This window comes from Rhamphochromis longiceps, linkage group LG18 (assembly GCF_057381845.1).
Source record: "Rhamphochromis longiceps isolate RC_006_pf linkage group LG18, R_longiceps_female_GT1.1, whole genome shotgun sequence".
Lineage (NCBI taxonomy): Eukaryota > Metazoa > Chordata > Actinopteri > Cichliformes > Cichlidae > Rhamphochromis > Rhamphochromis longiceps.
In genome coordinates, this window is record NC_140574.1 from 10,537,456 (window position 1) to 10,559,374 (window position 21,919).

Sequence of the window (21,919 nt, forward strand, 5' to 3'; positions counted from 1 at the left end):
ATACGTAATAGATCACCGTGAGCACTTATCTCTTAAGCTGTAGACTTCTGAAATTCAAACATGCGTATAGACTGGATGGAGATTGCTTTGTTCTGATTTTTTTTTCCAGACTAAGTCCAGAAAGGTTACAAGAAACGAGTGTTTGTTGTTCAGCTGGGATCATATCATACAATGTTAAAGTGTTACCTGTTTTGACCGATTGGTGAAATAAAGTTGAATGTGTGCAAATAAAGACTGAGAATGTCCTCCTTTGAAATAAGACTCCACAATAATGGTCCAGTTTATTTGTTACAACTTTAATGAACATGGCAACATTTCAAAACCAAAAACAAGTTAAATTCAAGAAACAAACCAATAGATTATACACAGCACATGAAACCTTGATTACCTCTAAGGCATGCTCCTTGTTTAGTCTTCTACACCCCTCGAACTCTGTGTTGAAACACTGAGTGTCTCACGTGTACACAGCCCCAACAAACAGTGAGTGACCTTATTTTTACTACAGAAGTGTTTTAAACTGATAAACCCCAAAGTTCCTGTCCTCATCCAACTTTCTAAAGCACATTCCTGTCTGCTGAAAGTTACTCATGAAGGCATTCACAGCGATTAAAAACAACTTTCAGACAACTCTAAACAAACTATGGCATCATGGTTAAAAAGAGACAAGTCAAACCGGGCAGCAAAAACAAATCTAACCAACACTTTTTGCAATCAAAGAATTTAAATTTCATTGGGTTGCTGTTTTTTTTGGGTTTTTTACCTTATCACTGGAGCTCTTGAACGGTCTACGTTCAGCAGCAGGATAGACTCAAAGGATTCCTCCTTTTGTGTGTAGGGGGGGGGACAAACTACGACACGGGCCTGATTCTACGACCTAAGCCTGCAGCATCCTCCAACACTGTGAGCGAGAAGTGAAGGCGTTTCAATAGCAGATTTGCACTGCACTTGAGGGCAGATTCACACCACGACAGGAAAAAAAATTATTAAAAATCATGTATTGAACCGTTTCGTTTCTTTGACCTAGCAGTTTAGCATGCAGTTTTACACCAGTGTCAATCTAAAGCATCGACATACAGTCACTTTCAGACTTACCAGGGTGCAAATATAGAGGCTATTATCATATTAAGCAGATTCGACATTACCTCCTATGCAACAACCTTTTCACTTGTCAAAACTTCACATCATGCAGTTCATTCATGGGAAAAAAATGGGCTGTGAATTTCCTGGACATTTTCTTTTTGTTTAATGACACAGGTAAGCATTTGTTTGCATGTATGTCACTGGACAAAAACACTGGTTTTCCTTAGGTTTCGCTTACCTGTGTTATTGCAGCAGAACCTAAGGTGCAAGGTCTGGGATGACACTGCAAAGATCAGATATATATGTATGTATATATTGCACTCTTTGCCGTCAGTGAACAATGCAGTCAAAGAGATCGTTTGGACTTTAACATTAACAGCCTTTCACAGCAGTGCTCATTCATAAAAAAAAAAATCATCATCAATACTGAGCTAATCAGCAGCACTTCCACTACTAGCATTCCACATGCTTATTATAAAGGACATATTAGAGAGAGATTATCAGCAGAAACCTAAGCATGCTACGCTGGAGTTATGCAGGAGATTTCTAAGCAAATATATTGCAATGAATGGCATTTTGTTTTTAAAAAGACATCAACTACACAATGGCAAGTTGGCAAATATTCAGAACGCAAAAAACCCCCAACATGGACATCCTTAAACAGTTCCTACCAGCAGTGTAACAGACCTCAGTTCAGAAATCCAACTACCTACACAAACAATCTACAGGAGCTGAGTAAAGAGAATCTCAGAAACATGTGGTACAAGAATCATCACATTCTGAAGCGCTAAGCCTCTCCTGAGAACATTTCATACTTACCCAAAGACAAAGGAGGGAGGGGGGGGAGGGGAAAGGGCAATATTTGAGAAAAAATAAAAAAATACTACATCGTTGGCAGTTTATAAAGCGTTCTTTCTCAAAGTCAAATCACAGGTTTTTTGTACTTACATTACAGGAGGGCTCAACTGATGGATGCCGACTGCTTAACCACCCCAGACCCTACAACATCTACCACTTTTTGTTGCATCGTTTTATACTTTTAAAAACATTCTTTTCAAAAAAAGACAAGTGTAAACATGTGAGTTCACAATTGGGCAAGACAAATGTTTCAATGCATTTTTTCTCTCCCTCTCTCCTTTTCAAAACAATTTTACCTCACTGTCCTGGAAAAAGAACAGCACAAAAGGTAGATGGATATATAACACTAAAAATATGCATCATTTCTTAGAACCGCATGTTGAGAAGGATACTTGGCTTACCGCTTTTCTAAACTTGCCTGTGGAGGAGGAAGTGACTATCAAGGGAGGCAGCAAAAAATAAAAAATATATATATATACAGTGCAAACTACACCTCAACAATATCAGCAACCAATGCAAAAAGTGAGAAGGAATGCCACAGCAACGCAGGTAATGCATGAGATCACGACACACAGATACCGTCGGCTTTCTCGTGACAAACATTTTTTCTACTTGCTAGAAATAATATGAAATATATAAATAACAAGTCTGAACCACCCGGCATCACTGCACGCAAGTAATGTGACTACGAGTCTTATAGACAGTTGGAGAGAGACAGGACAGCACAATTTGGTTTTGGACAATCAGTTCAAACTACAACGCCCACCCCACCTATCCCCCCCCCTGCTCAGCGGCCTCACGGTAAAACAAAAACAATCATACAGAAATACATCTCCACCCCAACTTACCAACACAGGAGGTTTCAGTTTGTTTTATTGCAAAAAAACACAACAGGCAAGAGCAATTTTTAAAACTGAGATGATTTTACATGGTAATGTCTACAGTTTAATAAACATGACTTCTAACCACATTTAATGTAGATACAGGGCTGGAATGACCATATGTATAATTACCTCACTAAAAACAAAGCATTTACAAGAAAAAAAGAATAACAAAATGGAAAAAAAAAAAAAAAGAGAGAAAAATCAAAGAGGACGTGTTCGCCGGGTAATCTGCCATCTATGTGAAACACTTTCAAACCAAGGAAATTTAAGATCTTCATCAAGGCGTCTGCATCCAAACATTTAACAAAGGATTTTGTTTCGACAATGTAGCATTTACTTTATGTCCACTTCACATTACTGGCCCTGTGCAGAAGAAATACATAGAAGATACATTGCATGTTAACAGCAGAAACAGTGGACTCAGCTTCCCAAAATAAAAAGCTAAAAAGCCTGTGTAGGAAGGAAGGTGGTTTTGGTTAAGTGTGTGAGGCTGCTGCGGTCACCGGAGCCCTGTGAAAACCTGAGGAGTGAAGCGGGTTACGGTGCAAAACGACTGAGTGTACGTGAATGTGGACAGCGCATTATTATCGGGGCGGGTGTACCTGGGGAGCTTGTGGCGCCGCGCCCATCGGCTGTGGGTTGGCCGTGCCGTAATAAGCGGCCTGCTGCCGGTAGTACTCCGCCCAGGCCGCGCTGTAGTCCGGCTGGCCTCCAGGTTGAGAGGCAGCCGCTGCCGCTGTGGCCTGAGGGGCCGCTTGACCTGCAGGGGATAAAAATAATAGAGAAAAAAATAAGTTTGTACAGCCAAGAAGCTCAAGGTCAAGTCTGAAGTTTTCTCACTGCACCTAAGAGACACCATGATAAAATTCATGAATCCTTTTTATAGAACTAAAATATAAGGAACAGAAAGCCAAATATGCTTCTCTGGGTTAGTTACACAAGCCAACAAGGCAGCTATTCAACTAGGGAGGCTCCTGGTGACTCATCTGCTAGACACTCAAAGAAAATAATTTTATTTTAAAAAAAAATAATAATAATGAGTCTTTAATATAAATTAAAAAAAAAAAAAAAAATCAGGCCAGTTTAACATGTTTGAAGTCATTAGTTACATTCCACAGGAATCAAATTAACTTGTACGTGTCACTGAGCGTGGCACTTTGCATTTAATGGTTATGTGATCAGTTCATGTGGGATTTGAACATTAAATCGACCTCATAAGTGTCAAGTCAACACCCTGCCGAAAGATATCTACTCGTTTGGCTGTGAATGCCCTGTTCACTACCATGGATTCCTCCTCTGCGTTTACTTTTTTTTTTTTTACCAGTTTTGGAAATTAAATCAGTGAGAGAATAACAAATATACGGAAGAATAATAATAATAATAATAATAATAATAATAATAATAATAATAATAATGAGGAGAAGAAGGAGAAGAATAATAATATAAAAGTAAAGAAGTAGAAGTATATAAAGCAGACCAGCCAGACAAGAGCACGACAAAGGATATTAACAACCATTAGACATAACACAGCTTTCCCAACATACATTCAGCTACTATTAAATAAATTGTAAAAGTAGAACAAAAAAAAATTCAGGCCACAGTAAATGCTTCCAATCTTGTCAGATTAGATTTATAAGAAGGGGAACGAACCCGCCACTGAGGTCTCTTGGTGGCGGGTCAGAAACCTTCTTCCTTTCTATTGGGCGGCTGCGAGAACAGCAACTCTACTAGCAAGAGGGCTGCTTGTGGAGGCAACCACCCTTTAACATCAAACACACTCATACTTAGAGCTGGAGGAGCGATGAGATGTTATTTAACTAGACAAAAGCCTAACCTATGCTGTGTTAGGAGTAGTACGCTTGTTTTCCTCCATGCTAGCATCCAAAACCACAATAAAGGGTTATTACACCAGGCTTTAGTTTCTTATACTACTATACTATATACACTAAAGCATGCTGATCTTGGTCTTACTCTCGTTGAATGAATGTAAAGTCTATGATGCAGCATGTGCAAGTAAACATTTATAACTCATCCAGCTGAAGAAACAGAAGGTGGAAATGGGGAGGAAACAAACCAGTCACATTGTTCTACAGATGTGCATGTGGGTGGCAGTGAGTTACAGCGTAGGGTTTCAGACATATCTGCGGCGCGTTTTAGCACAAAACCCTGCTCGAGCACTCACCTTGTTTCTTATAATACTCCTCCCAGGCTTTCGTGTAGTCCTGAGGTTGCTGACTCTGTTGACCTGCAGAGTGAAAAGGAAGAAACACGTTAGAGCATTCAAGCATCAAATCGAACCACAAAACATAAACAATGACCCTACATTGCTTATATGCACAACCCCACAAGTCAAACACTCATCATTTAACTCCACAAAACACACACACTCAATAACAGTAAAACATTCATAGCACATGGAAGACTGTGCCATCAGTGTGGATAAAGCCCTGACTTAGTCTAGAAAATAATCTACTCTGAGCTGATAAAGGTGGATCTGTGTCCACAGCAGTCCTGCAGATAGTCAAAGTGTCCCAGTCTAAACAGCACAGCCGTCAAAAGTCAAACAAAGTGGAGGCACACTTGAAAACGCTCCACGGCAGGTTAGTAATGCTCACAAATACCCAGACCTGAAAAAGAAGCTGACTAAATGGCCGAGGGCTGTTTAGACTGTCTTGTGTTAAGAGGTGTACACTGAAACTACGTTCATATACCCATTTTCTTGTAATATTCCTCCCAGGCCTTGGTGTAATCTGCCTGTCCACTCTGACCTGCAGCCTGTGGGTCACCTGTTAAAGAAAACGGTACTTGTAATTAGTCAATCATTCTCAGCAGTTTGTCCTCCACCTGCCTGGGTTGGGCTGTCAGCCTAGGGGTGGTGGAGGAAAACTACCCTGTTCCTGGGGTATTTAAAAAAATGTTAAAAAGCTGCTCTGCAAAAGCAAAGTCATTTAAAAGTTGAAACCAAACCAATTTGTGTTTGTTAGTAACACAAATGAGACATGAGCACAGCACACTATCAGGTAAGTCTACTGAACTACACTGAGCTTGTCTGAACACTTTCCGTTTCTTCTGCTCCTCTGCTTTGCTTTAAGTGAAAAAACACTCCGGTTACCTTGGCCGTTGGCTTGACTGGTGCCGGGCGCTCCGCTGGTCGGGGTCATGGGAGCCTGCGGCTGCTGGCCGTATTGAGCGTAGTACGCTGCCCACGCTGCTGCGTTGGCATCCGCTGCTGCTTTATCTGCACGCAAGAAACAAGCTGGTAACCACACAACAGCCAGGACTCATTCTGGCAGCAGCAATGTTGTGCCTTACTGAAGACGTGCAAAGGCTAATGCTAGCCAACTGTAATAAGACGCCATGTATCGTCAAATCTGCTGATGTAATCAATACTTGTGTTTTAGCACATAAATCTCAAATGCTATAATATTTTGAAAGCAAATATTTTCAAGAAAAAAAAAACAAGAGTGTCAATAAAAGAGCATTTACTTCTGTAATTACTTTTTGTGCCTACAGGGGGCACTGCTTCTCCCCAGAGTGCAAATTCATAGTTAAAAAACAAAGCACCGAGCTCCTTGGCCCTGAAACTTCACCCTTTAGCGCTTTCCAACATTTATCCTGTTTGTTCCATTGTTTTTCATTTTGTTTCTGTTGGGTCGCTGTATTTTATGACTAACAGATATACTTTCTAACCTCTGAGTATGATTTCAAATATTAAAATATGGCAAAGGGCTTTTCACATCAAATGCCCCCATTAGCAAATACTCACTTGGATCAGGCTGGCCCTGCTGCCAGTGTGGGTAGCCGTTGCCCCATCCCTGAGGCTGATATGGAGCAGGAGGACCACTGAAGGAAGAAAATAAGTAACCATCATCTCTCAGTCAGCCATGTTCAGATATTCTTACTATCAAAGAGGAGGCAACTGTACTTACTGTGGTCCGGGTGGGCCCTGATTGTATGGTCCAGGATTGTATGGACCCATGGGAGCACCAGGGGGTCCGGGTGGTCCTGGAGGACCATGTGGACCTGGTCCTCCATGTGGGCCAGGAGGGCCATGTGGGCCACCCATGGGAGTGACAGGTCCCTGATCAGAGAAATGGTGCGGTCAGTATAAGAGGGGTAAATAAAAAATAAATACCGGAGTCTTCACATGGAGGCTAATTATAAAAACAGTTAACTCACCCCAATTTTCTCCTCCACTAGTTGCCGGGCGTAGTCGATCTGCTGAGGAGACCCTCTGACTGTAAACATCTTAATGTTGGGGTCAGCGTTGGGCGGAGGATTCCTCTGGAGCTCGATTCTGGCTCCCGACTGCTGGCTGATGCCCTTGATTGTCTCACCACCTGGAAGAGAAACATGGTCAGAGTTTACAGGGAGAAAAATATTTTAACCGTTTTGGTTGACCCTTTCGTCTCTCTGATCTCTCTACCTTCACCGTGTCACTCTCTATTGTGTGTTCAGGTCTCAGATTATAGGGTTGGGGTTATCCATCAGCTTGTCAGCGTGGTGCATGAGTTTTCATCACAGACCATACACATTTTAAACCATTATTTACTCCATAAGGTGATTACTAAGAGTGCACTACACTCCTAAAGTTTGTTTTAATAACTGAGCTCGAGCCCCACTGCTGTTGAGGAGCGACTTACCTTTCCCAATGATCAGACCAGTCTTCATGGTCGGGACCGTAAAGGTAAACTCTTGGAGGCCACCAGGGGGGCCCATGTTCCAGTTGCCCTGACCGCGACCGCGTCCCCTGCCACCTCCATGCCCTGGAGGTCCTCCCGCCTGGACGCTCCGCAACAGGTCGGAAATGATTTCTGCCGCGTGCTGAGCCTGGTCAGGGGGACCCATGATCTGCGCTATCCTGTCTGGTGTGGTGCCATCATCTGGAGAGAGGAAGGAGGGCGATTTGAGACAACTGAATCACAATTTCAGCTTTGATTTCTATTACTGCTGTCACATTAAACAAATATATACTTTTCTAGTATTTCCTCTAATTATGCCTCTAACCAGCGATGCACTGTGCATGTGTTCAGGTCTCAGATCATAGGGTTGGGGTTATACATCAGCTTATCAGCGTGGTGCATGAGTTTTCATCACAGACCATTTTAAACTGCTTGATTTGCTTCATGAATGTCATGTTAGATGCTCACCTGGTTTGAACTGAATCCTGACGCCTGTGTCATTCTGAATTTTCTTGATCATTTCTCCATTTCTCCCGATAACAATTCCTACTGCAAAACGTGGGACAGGAACCTGAACAATAAGAGGACAGAAAAGCAAAATTAACACGATCCAAAAACCCTGGTCAACAACGTGATGAATTAAACAAATGACAAGTACTGACATCTAAGCTGTCTCCTCCAATCCTTGAACCGTACTCGCTCCTCTGCTCCCTGAAGCCCTGATCTCTAATCAGCTCCATCACCATCTCTTTGGCTTGCTGGGGAGACAAAGTACATATTATTACAGTACAGTCTCCATGTGGAAGACTTGGAATTTTAAAAAAAAAAAGTTTTATGACATCAAAATCCCAGCTGAAGTCTCACCTGAACTTTAAAAGGTTCTCCTGAAATGCGTAGTGGTTTGTCTGCGCCTGTGTTTTGGGGCCCATCTTGGATCATGACCATTTTCACTCCAGCTCGTTCCTGCAAATGAGAAAATAAAACAAAAGGTGAGTCAGTAGCAATCACATCTAATTATCTCTATATTTTTTTTGTCTCACTTTGACTTGAGGCTCACCTGAAGGCTTTTGATGGTTTCTCCTCCCTTGCCAATGACAAGTCCGGCTTTAGAAGCAGGTACCATAATCTCCTGAACAGTCATTCCTGGGCCGTCGTTGTGGTGGAACGCTGGGGCCGGACGCCCCTTCTCAACGATTTCTGTTAGTAGCCTCTTTGCCGTCCTTAAGGGAGAAAAAAAATTACCATTTTGTTTAGTAACGGATAGTAGGGCTGCTCGATTACAGCAAAAATTATAATGGCAACTTTTGGACTTTGGTCAAAAATACATTGCTGCCCACACCAGCTTCCACGGGAATTCTGCATATGAAACAGGGGTGACACTTACTGGATTGATTCTGGTAATCCTGTTAATGTCACTGACCGATCTGGCATCCCTCCGCTGTCTACAAGAGAGAAGACACTGTAAACACAAAACCCTCCAAAAACAGTTGGTATGCTCCGACTTCTCAGCACTGGCAGCAAATCCAAACCTACCAGGGGCAATCTGTATTTTGCACCCAGACTCCTGCTGGAGACGTGATATTTGTTCACCTCCTCTTCCAATAACTAGAACAGGCAATGACAAAAACCAAGTATAAATATCAAATTCTAAGAGCACAGAAGTTATGCTTTTTGGGTTTGTTTTTTTTTGGGTTTTTTTAAACAAACACTTACTGAAGCCAACCATGCCATCTGGGACCTTGAATTCTTCTGATGTTGACCTTAGGATAACGGGAGATTAATCAACATAAACTTTATAATACAATGAAGCCAAGCACAGTATGTGAACATGTTTAAATTGATAATGCCCGTTTACCTTGGGGGACCAGCCATTCCTCCAATACCTGAAAAGGCTGCAAGAAGACGACCAATTAGCCAAAAGAAGACTTAATAAAATAAAATACAATTTTGAAGAACCAAATTTCACATTCTTGCACATATTTGGCCTTTTTAAAGTAGTAAATACAACTGCACCTTCAGTTCACTTACCATCATTTGTAGCCACTTTCTTTGTCTCTGGTTGGTCTGTGAAAAAAATGACATAACCAGTGTAAGTACCTCTCATTATTCCCATGCCACATCACATTATTAGCTCCCCCCCCAATCAAAGAAAAAACAAACTGATTTTACACATCTAAAATTCATTTGTCAACACTACGTGGAATTTAAACAGTTCAGACAGCTGGATTAGACGCTCATCTGCCAGCTTCCTGCATGCATACTTGGCTTGATATCCTATCTGAAGATGTTTAGTCCTACTCAACGCTGATGCTAAATCCTCAGTTTTGTTTAACATAATTCAACAATACTCTGCAACACAGAGCTATACTGTAATGTTCTATCTGCCAGATTATTCAAGCAGCCAGAGTCCTTGCACTTATTAACTCAGTAATGAAGTCAATTCATTGGCTCCAAATTAGAAATAAATCACCATTGAAGTCCCTGTATTTGTTCAGCTCTCAAAGGTTTGTTAACCCCAGTTCTGACTTGATCAGTGCCTATAACCCGATTATACCTCAATTATACCTCTCAAGCAGGATGTCAGATTTTTCAGAAGAATACCCCCAAATTGTTTTTCCAACTCAGAAATCCTGAGATGTCCCGCTAATCCCGATTTAACAATCTTAGATGAGGGTAGAGAACATAAGCAACAGAAAAGCTGTAAAAGTCTGTAAATCATCATTGTGGATTTGTGACTCGCTAAATAAGACATGCTGAGATCAGTGACCAGCGTCTATACAGGAACATGCTGCAACTCACTTTTTAAGTGAGGAAGAAAAACCCAAAACAAAAGTAGAACAAGAACTGTGCTGCACTGCTAGTAATGCGTTAATAGCTGTCTTGCTGAGGAACAAAACAAATCCTGTTTTTCAGCCTTCGCTAGTGGAACGCGCTAAACTCAGGAGTGTCACTCCCAGCGCCAAGATCTGAGGCAAATACAAAGCAGCATTAAATCCAAGTGTCCTGAAGGTGCTTTCAGTTGCACATAAATCATACTTCCGTGCCAGAGCTACAACGTAATTATTGGAACTCCATTTTAACCCTACGCCCCAACCTTCTACATACAACAACTACACGTCAGGTCGGCGCATACCCCAACAACTTGAATGCTGAGGAAGTTAAGAGTTAATAACTGTGTGTGTGTTAACTGGTCTTATTTCTTTGTGAAGTACAGTTTGTTTGTTTTTTATTTTATATTAAGTTTCCAAACCCAGAGAAAGTAAATAAACCCAGATTAAGCATTATAATGTAATTAAAACCATGATTTTTCCCCCCAATCTTTTCCAGACTTTATAATCAGTACATGTGTGAACCAAGCAAACTGGAAACTGTCATGCTTTCATTTTGGACCACATTAACCACCAAAAAACATCTACTTAACCTGTTTATAGGCTAGTAAAGCTAATTACACCCACTCACGCCTTAACCAATATTTGCCTCCAGTCTGGTCCACTCAATCAAAAAAAAAAAAATAATAATGATTTGACACATGAAAATATTTACAAGACATTAGAAGATAAGGTAAAACCATCACCCTAAACACATGCCATGTGCAACATACTGCTGCTTTTTAACTGGTTAGTAATAATGTACAGTGTTAGATCTAAAGGTGAAAATTCACACTGAGAGGAAAAAACGATTAAAAAAAACAAAATAACTGGGTTATGGACGTTAAAACAGAATAAATGCATTTCAGCAGCTGCTAAAAAATGAAACACAAAGGCAGGCATTAACTAGAAAGACTTGCATTGAGATCGATTTGAGCCACTGACCGATATTCAGGTTAGGCATGGGAAAATACCCACCAGCGTCCTCCAGGGGCCTTTTCTGGCCCCCGTAGCCGAACTCGTTTGTCGGGGGTGCCGCAACTCCGTCCCCGCCAATCTTTGCTGCGATCTGAAAGCAAAAAATGAAGCAACAAGAGAACACGTGAACTCCCGAGATCATGTAGATCGTGTCTCTTAAGGTGCGTTTGGAGAGGAGAGGCGTGCTGCCTGCGGCCTACTGTCCTAGCCGGAAGTCCAACAAAGGGGAGCTTCAGGTTTCACTTTAGCAAATCGGTTAATTTTGCTACAACACAAAAACACCAGCTTGCATTTAACTTATACAATTATTATCTTATTTTTTAACCACTCTAAGCTGCGATCTGTTGTGTTTTCCCGTCTGTTTTCGTTTTCAGAGTAACGCAACGTTAGCTTAGCTCAGCTACCTTCAGAGCACAACGACAGAAAGCGCCGAAAACTCGCAATTCGTTCCCGGCCTGCGGGATATTTTTAGCCCGAGTGATTCCGTAGTCGTCTTCTCACCTGTCGTGCTCGTTGCAGAGCGTCTTTAAAAGCGTCGTTCATGCCGCCACCGGCGTTTGAGGACGGGGGAGCCACGTTGCTGTAGTCTGCCATATCTGCCTGCTGCTGCTCTTCTCCTCCTCGGCGCGATAAGATGGCGGCTCGGTCTCACAAACGGGAGGTGGTGGGAGACACGAGAAACTCGCGGGCCAGTGTTTGCTCTCGCGATAACGGCCTCACGTGTGTCACCAGAGGAGATTTGGAGCAGGAATCAGTATCAGACGACCTTTGAAATGTACTGCTGTAGAAATACTTCTTTTGAAATTTTACTTGAGTAAAAGTGCAAAAAATATGAACATAAAAGCGAAAAAATTAAACATTCTTATCGTGTTCAACAGCATGTTTCAGAAGATCACTTTTAACACTGGTTTGTAATAACTGATAGATAATTGGGGCTGATTTTAAGCTTCAGTTTAAAAAAAAAGCAAACTGATTATATTTATTTTCATTAATTTCACTTTGTAATTAGTTACTACATTCATTGTAGTGAAGAAAAAAAACAATATTCCCCTGAAAGGTAGTATTATTTGCTTCTATTCCACCACATATACGCGATAAATAAATAAATGTAAACTTCTGGGTTAAATATGCTATTTTATAAAGAGTTTCCGCATTTTACAGGGATACAAATCTAATTTTACACGTGCAATAGACCTGCTGCAGCTCATCATTTGTGTTTGACTGTGTGCAAAGGTTGCAGCGAGGGGATGTCAAATTATGCTTTGCAGGAGAATCAGCCCACCAGACGGCCCATTTTGTGTAACAATTATAGTCTTCTTTCGACTACTCCCTTTAGGGGTTGCTCTCCTATCCACCCCCAGTATCCTCCTCTGTTACACCAACCCTCTCTATGTCCTCCTCCTCCGCATTCACAAATCTTCTGTGTGGTCTTCCTCTTTTTCTCTTGTCTGGCAGCTCCACATTCAAAGTCCTTTGTCCAGTATATTCCCTATCCCTCCTCTGCACATGTCCAAACCATCTCAGTTTTGCCTCCCTAACTTTGTCAGAGTCCAACAATTGCACTTAAATCAGTAATAACTTTATAATAATATTTCTTTAGTAACATGCAGTGCTGTCTTTTGTTTATGAAGACAAGTTGCTTGAATCTTCATGGCATAAAATACTATTATCTAATATTCAGTAAGGTTGAGGTTCTGTGCCAGCTATAACGAAATCCCAATGAATCCCAACGAAATCTCAGAGGAGAAGCTCTTTGCACTATAAACACGGATAAAATGTCCCATGGAGTTTGTTGGTCACGTCGAAATCTTATAACCTGAGTGCGATGGATCAAAACTTCACTGTGCTCATCTTTTTTTTTGTGACATATGAAATTTTATTTTATATATTAGCATTGTTGTTGGTGAGTATATTGTTTGCTCTGTGTGGCTTTACTATTTCCCTCAATAAGGATGATCTCACAAAGAATTCACTTGGCCTATGTGACCCTTAATGACTCACACGATCAAGGCATGGATCAGCGACTCTCAACGACCACTTCAGCGTGACAACGGCACTACGGGTTAAATATTTGAGACTGACTTTTAGAGCTGAAGAGTCCTTTCAGGTAAATGTCTTCAAAACCTGAAAAAGATTTATTCCAGAAGACTTTCACTCCTAAATCTTTATTTTAAACATGACATTAAATCTGTTACTCCTGAGATTCACACACTTAAATTGAAAATGATCACTTTTGTAAATGTATAGAAATGTAGATATCTCATTATCCCCATCGCTACCATCCTCCTCTGTCACACCAACCCTAAGCAGGTCCTTCACTACATCACTGAATTTTCTCTCTAGCCTTTCTCTTTTCCTCCATCCTCCTCTCTCGCTGCTTCCTAACATGCCTTCCCCATCGCCTCTTCCTTTGTCTTTTCCCAACAGTAGCACAGTTTCTATCAGCATGCTTTTGGCCAGCAGAACCAGAGGTGATCGTTGTTAACCCCGGCCCCAGTGCGACCTCCCCCATTCATCCAGGCTCAGCACTGACACTAGGGTTACAGATGAACACTATCTGATTCATGCTATGAAGTATCATTTTATTATACAGTCAACACAACAACATATTTTCTTATTTTAAAAGAGCATGTCGAGTAGCCAGCTGTTACTCTTGGTTATTACATATTTAAAGTCAGTCAGATTATGGTTCCATGCTCGTGGTCAACAGAAAATATAACAAAGCAAATCCTGCAGAGTTAACCATAACTTCGTGATTGACCTCATTTCACATCTCAGGCATTTTTTTTCAGACATGTGTTTGGATAATTAACAAAAATAAAACTCACAGCTTTTGCTTTTTTTCTAATTTCCTCAAGACTCCAAGGAGGAAAAAACATTTTCAAATTTTCTAGTCAGAGTGTAGTTCATTAAGGCACACGGTATCGCCCTGACGAAGCTGGCTCCCATGCCATTATAATATCCTTTAATTCCATATCTTTCATATATCCCAATCAGTCCCGGTAATACACCCGAGGCTGGCCGTGAATCTGATCTGAAAGCTGAAGAACAAGACAAACAAACATGAGTAAAACATTCCCACATAAAAGCTTCATATGAAACTGTAAACTGTGCCGAATGAATGAGAGCCGATACCCTGCGCTTGCTGCTGAGTTCGGATCACCGCCAGCGGGTAACTGGTGATTTGTCCAGAAGCGAACGCCACAAAGCTGAAGAAAAACAGTTTGGAGTCACTGTTGTAGGCGGGATCGCTTTTTGCCCAGCTCATGATTGACTGCAATTACAAAATAAGCAATTAGCATCTTTTCAAAATAAAAGTTCACTTGATCTCTGTTGTCTTCTGGCCCACCTGATGAACAGCACACTCCACACCTGCATAGGGGATCATACAGAGGATGCTGGGCTTGAATCCTCTGTAAAAGGAAGACAAAGACTCGCTTCTATAAATGGATCGGGCACACACTGCAACACCATGGTAAGTGCCAGCCTGCTGCAGGTTCAGCCTCACCTTCAGCACCTGTAGAGAAAACAAGAGGAGAGTGAGACTGCTAAAAGAGATCCCCACTAATAAATTAAAGTGGGTCTATTAGTCTCAATTCTTGGACTCTACTAGAGCAGCTTTGAGTGATTCAACAAATTTTACATTATCATACAGTTTAGCTAATGCTGAACTTTGGTGAAGCCTGTCAGTTCATCTATTGTCTGAAACAAGACTCCTTAATTCCTCAGCCTCTAAACCAGCTTTCTTCAGGTTTGCTTTGAGTAGCAGTGGGGCTTCACAGCCACAGAGATCACAACCTTTTTTCCTCACCTAATTCTCCAGTCACATGTTTCCATTGTATAACTATTCTCCAAACACTTGTCTGGCAGTAAATTTTTGCTTTTGCTTGTTTCCTACCTCATGTTTTTTTCTTTTGGTTCCTTATGGTTGCTACGTAAAATGCATATTCCCCAACTGGCAACTGGTTGCTGGCTCAAAACCCTCGTTGTGATTGCTTTGGTCATTAACAGGTTCAAATGGAACATGCCAACTTGTTTGCAGACACTGGCCACTTACTCTGTGAGTTTAAGTGGCACTTTAAAAAGTGCAGCTCAAACCAGAAACAGAGAATATTCACCATTAAAAGGAAAGCTGTGCCTTATTGCTGCAACAAACATATCTCAAAAAGCACACATTTTACATTAAAAGGGAACAGTTTCCCTTCTTAAAAAACTTCACCACTTAGAGAGTAGTTTGCAACTGTTTGGAGACAATTCAGGATCTTCTTGTGATACAAACAATTGCAAGGAGTTTTTCAGTGCAGCATTGTGTAACTGTTTGCAAACATTTACTCACTATGGATGGCTAGCAGCCTCCACTAACCACTCTCCAACGGCTGCAGAAGAAATGCTTTTTCCTAGCAACTGGTTGCTGACTGGTCTCTAGGCATGACTGGAGCCCTAACCTGCCATGTTGGTAATAATTTGGGGATTTTGGGCTTTTACATTTCTGTTAACTAGACTTCTACAGGGGAAAAAAAGTTTATGTAGCACATAGTAATTCAGAAAAGATACATGTCCTGAAATAAGAGGGGATATGAATATATACCATTTTACCCATTTGCTGTGCTATCAACTGTTTATGATTCAGAATACCTGCTGTATAATTCATCAAACTCAAGATGACCTCATGCTCAAAACACCAGAAAACCAGAAAGATTAAAATATGTAGTGAAATACAAAGAGAAAGGTTAGTAGTTAGAGGAACAGGGGTTTGCTGTCGACCGTGCATCTTTTTTGTATTTATTCACGTGCTCTGTGTGGGATGGGAGGAAGAGTTTGTGCATTTTGGTTTTATGATGCTCGTTTGTTTTTGTTTTTAATAAAAAAAAAAAAATACATTTATTGTTGATAAGATGGTGTTGACATGATGTTGATATCATCAGTGGTAACATTTTTGCTTGTATTTGGGCTGCTGACTGTGGAGGGGTTATTTGAGACTTTAGTGTGACGAACGCAAACAAAGGAGAGCCTCTAAAAATATCAGAGCACGCTGGCCTCAGTACAGAATGTTAGTTTAATGTTGTTATAGCATAAAGGGGAAAAACTGAGTTGAATAACACAGTATCCTCCAGTTTCTCATAATGTAAGAAGCAAAAGCTCAGTTTTAGTATTTTCCTCACCTGTTTACTCCACATTGCCGTGGCGATTTATCAGCCTCAAAGTAATACAGAATACAGTTATTCACGGCCATGAGATTACAGATGAAGATCACTGTTTCCCAGCATCTAAAGTATTTGTGTGGTTGTTCACGCACTTCCTCATGGTGATTGTTTAATATTAATATTGGAACATGTGTTGTTCTCTTTGGAGATACTGTAGAGACTGACTCATTTGTTTATGATAATAAAAAGGCTTTATAATGAGTCTAACAATGACATAGTAACAATTAAAACAGTCAGTGATCTGCACTTCAGGACAGAAATGTTAAAGTACTCAGATCTGCCACTGATCTGACCTCTAAGGGGTAGAAGACAGCGTGAGCCACAGCTCCAGAGATGCAGCCCAACCCGAAACGCTGCTGCACTGTCAGAGTCTGCTGGGTCCTGTTTTGGGTGTAGACCTTCATCTAAACGGAGCAGAGGACATCTGAGTGTGCTAATCAATCGGAAAAAAATAAACTGTACACCAACAGCTCAATGCTCAGCCTCACCTGGGCGTAGATAAGACACTGAAGTGTCGACTGTGGCGTTCCTTTCAGCACGTTGACAGCATTGCCTTGCCACATTGACCGCAAACCACCTCCTCTCATCTCCTGAAAACCCTGGGAGAAGGCCTTGGATCCATACACCTATTGTGGAGACAGGAAGTCATTTTCAGTGAGGTGCAGGTGTGCAGTGATGTGGAACAGTCACAACAGCAACACTTTTAGGATAAATATAGGTACATAAAGTTAAAAGCAAGATAAAAGCAACAGTTTGAATGCAGGTCATAAAAATAAGGCAGGCAAGCTGATAACAGACTGTTTTTAGAGCCAGAGATACTAATGTAAAACTAGGCCGGGCTCACAGCCAAAACGAAACATCCATCCATCGTCTTCTGCTTACCCATATCAGCGCCACAGGGGAGCTGGAACCCAAAAATTTACATTATCTTAAAATGCTAAATAGCTTTAATGTTTTTTTCTGTCTCTCTTTGTTAGCCCTGTGACAGACTGGTAACCTGTCTGTGGTGTACATCTAGGATAAGCTCCAGCTCTCCTGCAACCTTGATAAGCAGTTAAGAAAATGGATGGATGGACAAAAGAAGCATATTTGCTTATTAATCTATACTGTGACACGATGTTAAAACATGAGTGGCTCTTTTACAAAATGATTCAAACCTTTATTTAAGCATTTCTTAGAGCCATTTCTTTGCAGCAGGAACAGCTTTGACTCTACAGGCTTTGTGCACCTGGGCTTTGGTAGTTTATCTAATTCTTCCTGACAGAATTTGCGAGTCTTCCAGGGCCACATAATAGTTACGCTGAGTGATGTAGTCAGAAACTCTGTAAAACCGCTGAGCTTGAATAATTATTACATAATTTGTGTGATGTTTCTGAAACATTTTCCTTTTCCTTTTGTCTGCAGTGCCTTGTGATAGTGGAGCTGACCTGAAGTTGTGTTTTAAGGCGGTCTATGGGTGCCGTCATGGTCCGGGACACAGCATCCGCCAGTCCTGCTGACATAACAAATGTCCTCCAAGCACTGAAGCCTGACGCTTCTTCAGGGAACTCAATGGGGATCCCGCGGCTCTCCCCGACATCAAACACCTGCAGGAGTACAAACAGGAGGACTTAACTGATCACCTTTTGAGGAGACATTTTAATCGCTGTGTAAATGTAAAGCATAATGGGAATGATCATACCAAACTGTGTTTCCATGAGGACACTAGCTCCCCGATGTTATCCACAGGGTTGAGGATGATGTGGTGCAAGAATTCATCCCAATCCACCGTCATCGAGTTGTCCTTATCCATCCTGATGTTGCCAAAGACAACGACACTTGTCAAGTTTCAGGAAATAAAGCTTTCACATCCCGTATTAACATCACATCATTTGTCCATTTTCAAAACAGCAAGCTGAGTAATAATCATTTATAATTCAGAGATACAACAAGTTCAGGTTAGCCAGGTAGTGAGTCCATACTGAGGGATCCTTTTAACCATTCGTTTAATCTGGCAACCCAAAATAATCACGATTATGCCTTATATATATTTTATTTAATGCTAATTATGCTAATTATTTTAAACCTATATGCCAAGTATAAATGCATATATACTCAAAAACAATAATGAATCTATGAGGTAGTGGGCAAGAAAATCTTACATTTGTATAATTTTTTTTGCATTCGGCTTTGAAATGACCACTCCTAACTCCTTAAACAAACATATGATGTCCTCCTGGTCAATGAATCCTGATCAAAGAAGAAATGCACAAAATTACAAACAGATACTGCTCTTCCTCATAAGTGAAGTTTCTATATGATGTGCTATGGTCCCTGAAATGCTGCAGGTCTGTGTACCATAAACAGATCTTTTGTTTGCCTGCCAGCCAGTCGTGTCTGACCTTGAAAACACATTTCACCATCAACAAAATAAAAAATGTATTCAGGTTATCGAGGAAAAGTCATGTTAGAACACACTTTCTGCAGAGTTATGTTCATTATGTTCTTTAAAGGACAAAAAAGCAGGAGGCGCAGATCTTAAAAACTGATTTAAGTCCTCACATACTTCATTTTGTATCATTCATTTTTTTCCTCCAGAAATGTATCACTTATAAGGCGGTAAGACTTTCAACTCACCACAATTATTCTTATCAAGGTCATGAAAGTGAATTTTCCACTTCCTCTCTCTGTCCATCATGTAGCTGAGGAACTCTTGATAATCCAGCAGGCCATCTTTGTCTCTGTCATAAGACTCGACGATACTCTACAAGAAACAAAAACAGCTCTCTCAATAGCAGGTTTAAAAAAACAATAATAATACCGATGCATATAGATGCTATTAAGAATATTTGTTACCTGGACCTTCCCATCCGCTGAGATAATACCATGCTTCCTCATTTCGTCTTGTAGCTCCGCCACAGAAACGAATCCATCCTCATTTTGGTCCAGTTTACTAAATAATCCACGAAACTGATCCATGGTTCATGCAGAAAAGCAGTAAAATTTTCCAGATGCAAACAGAAAAAACCTTTAAAACCTTTTATTCGTTGCAGGACCTTTTAAAGGAGATTTTAAAACATTCATTCATTATCACCAGAGATGATTGACCTGCAGCTCTGCAGAGGCGCTGACTCACTGGCAGAGAGAGAGCTTCTATCAGCGGTTTTTGTAAAACTCACTTCCTCTAAGGAACACCAGGGGGCGCTGTGGCTGCAGGAGAGGCCACCTTCATCTGGAATAGACACAGTGGCCTCGAACCTGTGATCTTCTGCGTGCTATTTATACAAAATGTATTATTTATTTTTTTTAAAAAGGAGACACATCTTGCAGATAAAGGAAACTGCTGACATCAAGAATTCCAACCAGTGGCTAGAAAAAGCTGACCTCGAGCACAGCACAGAGGCTCTGATCACAACAGCGAGCCTCAAAGCACCAGATGCCTAAAAGCAATCGTCTGCCACACTCGATAGGACCCAAGATGCAAGCAATGCAAAGGTCCCACTGAGACAGTCCTGCACTTAGTAGCAGCATGTAAGATGCATGCTGGCACACAGAGAAGCACTGGGTTTGGATAGTACACAGAAATGTCTCCAATTCCCAGTGGAAGACAGGTCAGCAACTGCTGTCCAACCAACAACACATCCATCCAACACATTCTGTCATCCAGCTGCCAGTAAATTATTGTAAAAATTACACATTTACAGAGTCATGACAGAGAGCAGAAGACTACGGTTGTGATAGATGTGCCAGTTAAAAGGAGGAGACCAAATGCACTGAATAACTGGAGCAGATAGGAAAGGAGGAGTGGTCCCAGTGGTTACAGGAGTATTACAGGACCTGTAACCCCCAAACTGGGAGAGTGGCTCCAGCAGATTCCAGACACAATATCTGAGAGGTCTGCAGTCCAGGAAGAGCTAAGTACTAGAGGAAGACACACATACCAATCCACGGGGGGTTGGAGGCAGTCTAGCAGACTTTGGTTTCAGTGGCTCTTCTCCAGTGACTGATGGTGTAATCCATAAGATAAAAAAAAAGAAGAAGAAAAAAAGCCTAAACTGCTACATGTAAAAGGGAGGAAAACAACTTGAGGATAACGATGAATTGCTTGAATACGGATTTTCTGTGACTTTGGGAGTTTGAGTATTTCAGAGTTTGGTTAAATATAGTTTTGTGATTTTATTGTACCACGTGTTTATTGTCTTTATTTACATTTTTACCCGCATTCCTGGTTTGTTAAGATTAAAGAAAACGCCAAATGTTATAGGATAGTTAAGATACTGACATATAAGATATTTATTACCTGGGCCTTGTCATCTGATATACATACAACATTTTCCTCCAGATAAGCATGGGGAGTTTCAGAGTTTCCATTGCTTCCCATTGGCTGTCAGTTTTGTGCGATGACGTCATGGCTATAAACGACATCAAACACAGTGGCTGGTCTTTTTTCGCCTCTCACCTGGATGATGTGCAAAGGACCCGGTTTGGTGAATGACGAGTATCGCCACTTACTTTCTAGAAAAAGCCGCCAGATTCCAGTCCACAGCGTCCACTTACTGCCACTCATACCGGAAAGCAGCTTTTCAAAATAAAACCAATTTATTCTCATGTAAGGCAAGTAAAAATGTTCTATAAGAAAAAAAAAGAAACTAAAATAAAAATATACACCTACAACATTCAAGGAGTTTCTTATATTTATTCTATTTCTTAATAAAATTCACCTCACATTAAACATATCTCAGTAGGTTTCTTTATGAATTTAGGTTGCTTTATGAGAAGGTGAACAGATCTGCATTTTCTCTTCTCACTGTGAGGCCTGGGGGAGGAGCTGTGGTGGCATGGAAATGTTTTGCTGCACTGTTGGGGATTTATTTAGAATTAGAGGTAACACTTAACCCACGTCAACATGCATCAATTCAGCTCAGTGGATAAAGAATCAGCATCACATAACCGGAGCTCAACAATCTGGGTCTAAACCTGGGTGAAGCTGGTTGATCTTTGTGCCTGAGAAGACCATATTAAGGGTTTCCCCTCTCTGTGACGTCATAAAGAGCCAAGAGTAGACAAAACTGTATGAAACAGAGCATTTAGAGGAGTCAGAAGTCTGAGCTTTTGGCTCATGATTGCCTGTACATAACCTCATTATTTGAAACTTTGGCCTTGTTTAATGTGAATATCCAGCATTATAGTCGTGTACATACAAGATGTTTTTAAAATGTAGAAAAACAATAAGAGTAATGAAAAACTCTACAATGAGAAGGTGTGTTTCAAATTTTGAGTGGTGCTGCATAAACAGCAGAACTGTATGCTTGGTAACACTTTCGAGATCGAATTCAAACACAATAAACATATAATAATTGATTTTCACTTCATAGGTACCGCACTGA

At 40.9% G+C, this 21,919-nt stretch overlaps 2 protein-coding genes across 9 annotated transcripts; both read right to left on the minus strand.

Annotated features, from left to right (window-relative positions):
* Window positions 1-275: 275 nt before the first annotated feature.
* On the minus strand, window positions 276-12,009 carry fubp1 (far upstream element (FUSE) binding protein 1). Of its 6 annotated transcripts, XR_014908634.1 has the most exons (21): window positions 11,851-12,009; window positions 11,317-11,440; window positions 9,533-9,568; window positions 9,360-9,396; window positions 9,218-9,264; window positions 9,038-9,109; window positions 8,889-8,946; window positions 8,562-8,724; window positions 8,369-8,467; window positions 8,167-8,262; window positions 7,973-8,075; window positions 7,466-7,705; window positions 7,002-7,162; window positions 6,752-6,903; window positions 6,589-6,665; window positions 5,935-6,060; window positions 5,534-5,608; window positions 5,005-5,067; window positions 3,425-3,582; window positions 1,319-3,185; window positions 276-898 (listed from the first exon to the last, which is right to left on the minus strand). XR_014908634.1 is itself a non-coding variant. In XM_085390287.1 (20 exons), exons 1-20 carry the CDS (start codon window positions 11,941-11,943, stop codon window positions 3,177-3,179), a joined length of 1,989 nt encoding a protein of 662 aa, XP_085246413.1. In that variant the 5' UTR covers window positions 11,944-12,009; the 3' UTR covers window positions 276-3,176. The 6 variants fall into 6 exon arrangements, 5 of the variants coding, with proteins under 5 accessions (XP_085246413.1, XP_085246416.1, XP_085246415.1 ...); XM_085390287.1 differs by having other exon boundaries at window positions 276-3,185; XM_085390290.1 differs by lacking the exon at window positions 5,534-5,608 and having other exon boundaries at window positions 276-3,185; window positions 11,350-11,440.
* Window positions 12,010-13,327: 1,318 nt separating this feature from the next.
* On the minus strand, window positions 13,328-21,552 carry slc25a24l (solute carrier family 25 member 24, like). Of its 3 annotated transcripts, none has more exons than XM_085389229.1 (11): window positions 20,833-21,552; window positions 19,389-20,535; window positions 19,170-19,296; window positions 18,695-18,782; window positions 18,235-18,346; window positions 17,981-18,139; window positions 17,042-17,179; window positions 16,847-16,957; window positions 14,699-14,866; window positions 14,485-14,623; window positions 13,328-14,390 (listed from the first exon to the last, which is right to left on the minus strand). In XM_085389229.1, exons 2-11 carry the CDS (start codon window positions 19,509-19,511, stop codon window positions 14,203-14,205), a joined length of 1,353 nt encoding a protein of 450 aa, XP_085245355.1. In that variant the 5' UTR covers window positions 19,512-20,535; window positions 20,833-21,552; the 3' UTR covers window positions 13,328-14,202. The 3 variants fall into 3 exon arrangements, with proteins under 3 accessions (XP_085245355.1, XP_085245356.1, XP_085245354.1); XM_085389230.1 differs by having other exon boundaries at window positions 19,389-19,502; window positions 19,641-21,552; XM_085389228.1 differs by having other exon boundaries at window positions 19,389-21,552.
* Between the last annotated feature and the right edge of the window lie 367 nt (window positions 21,553-21,919).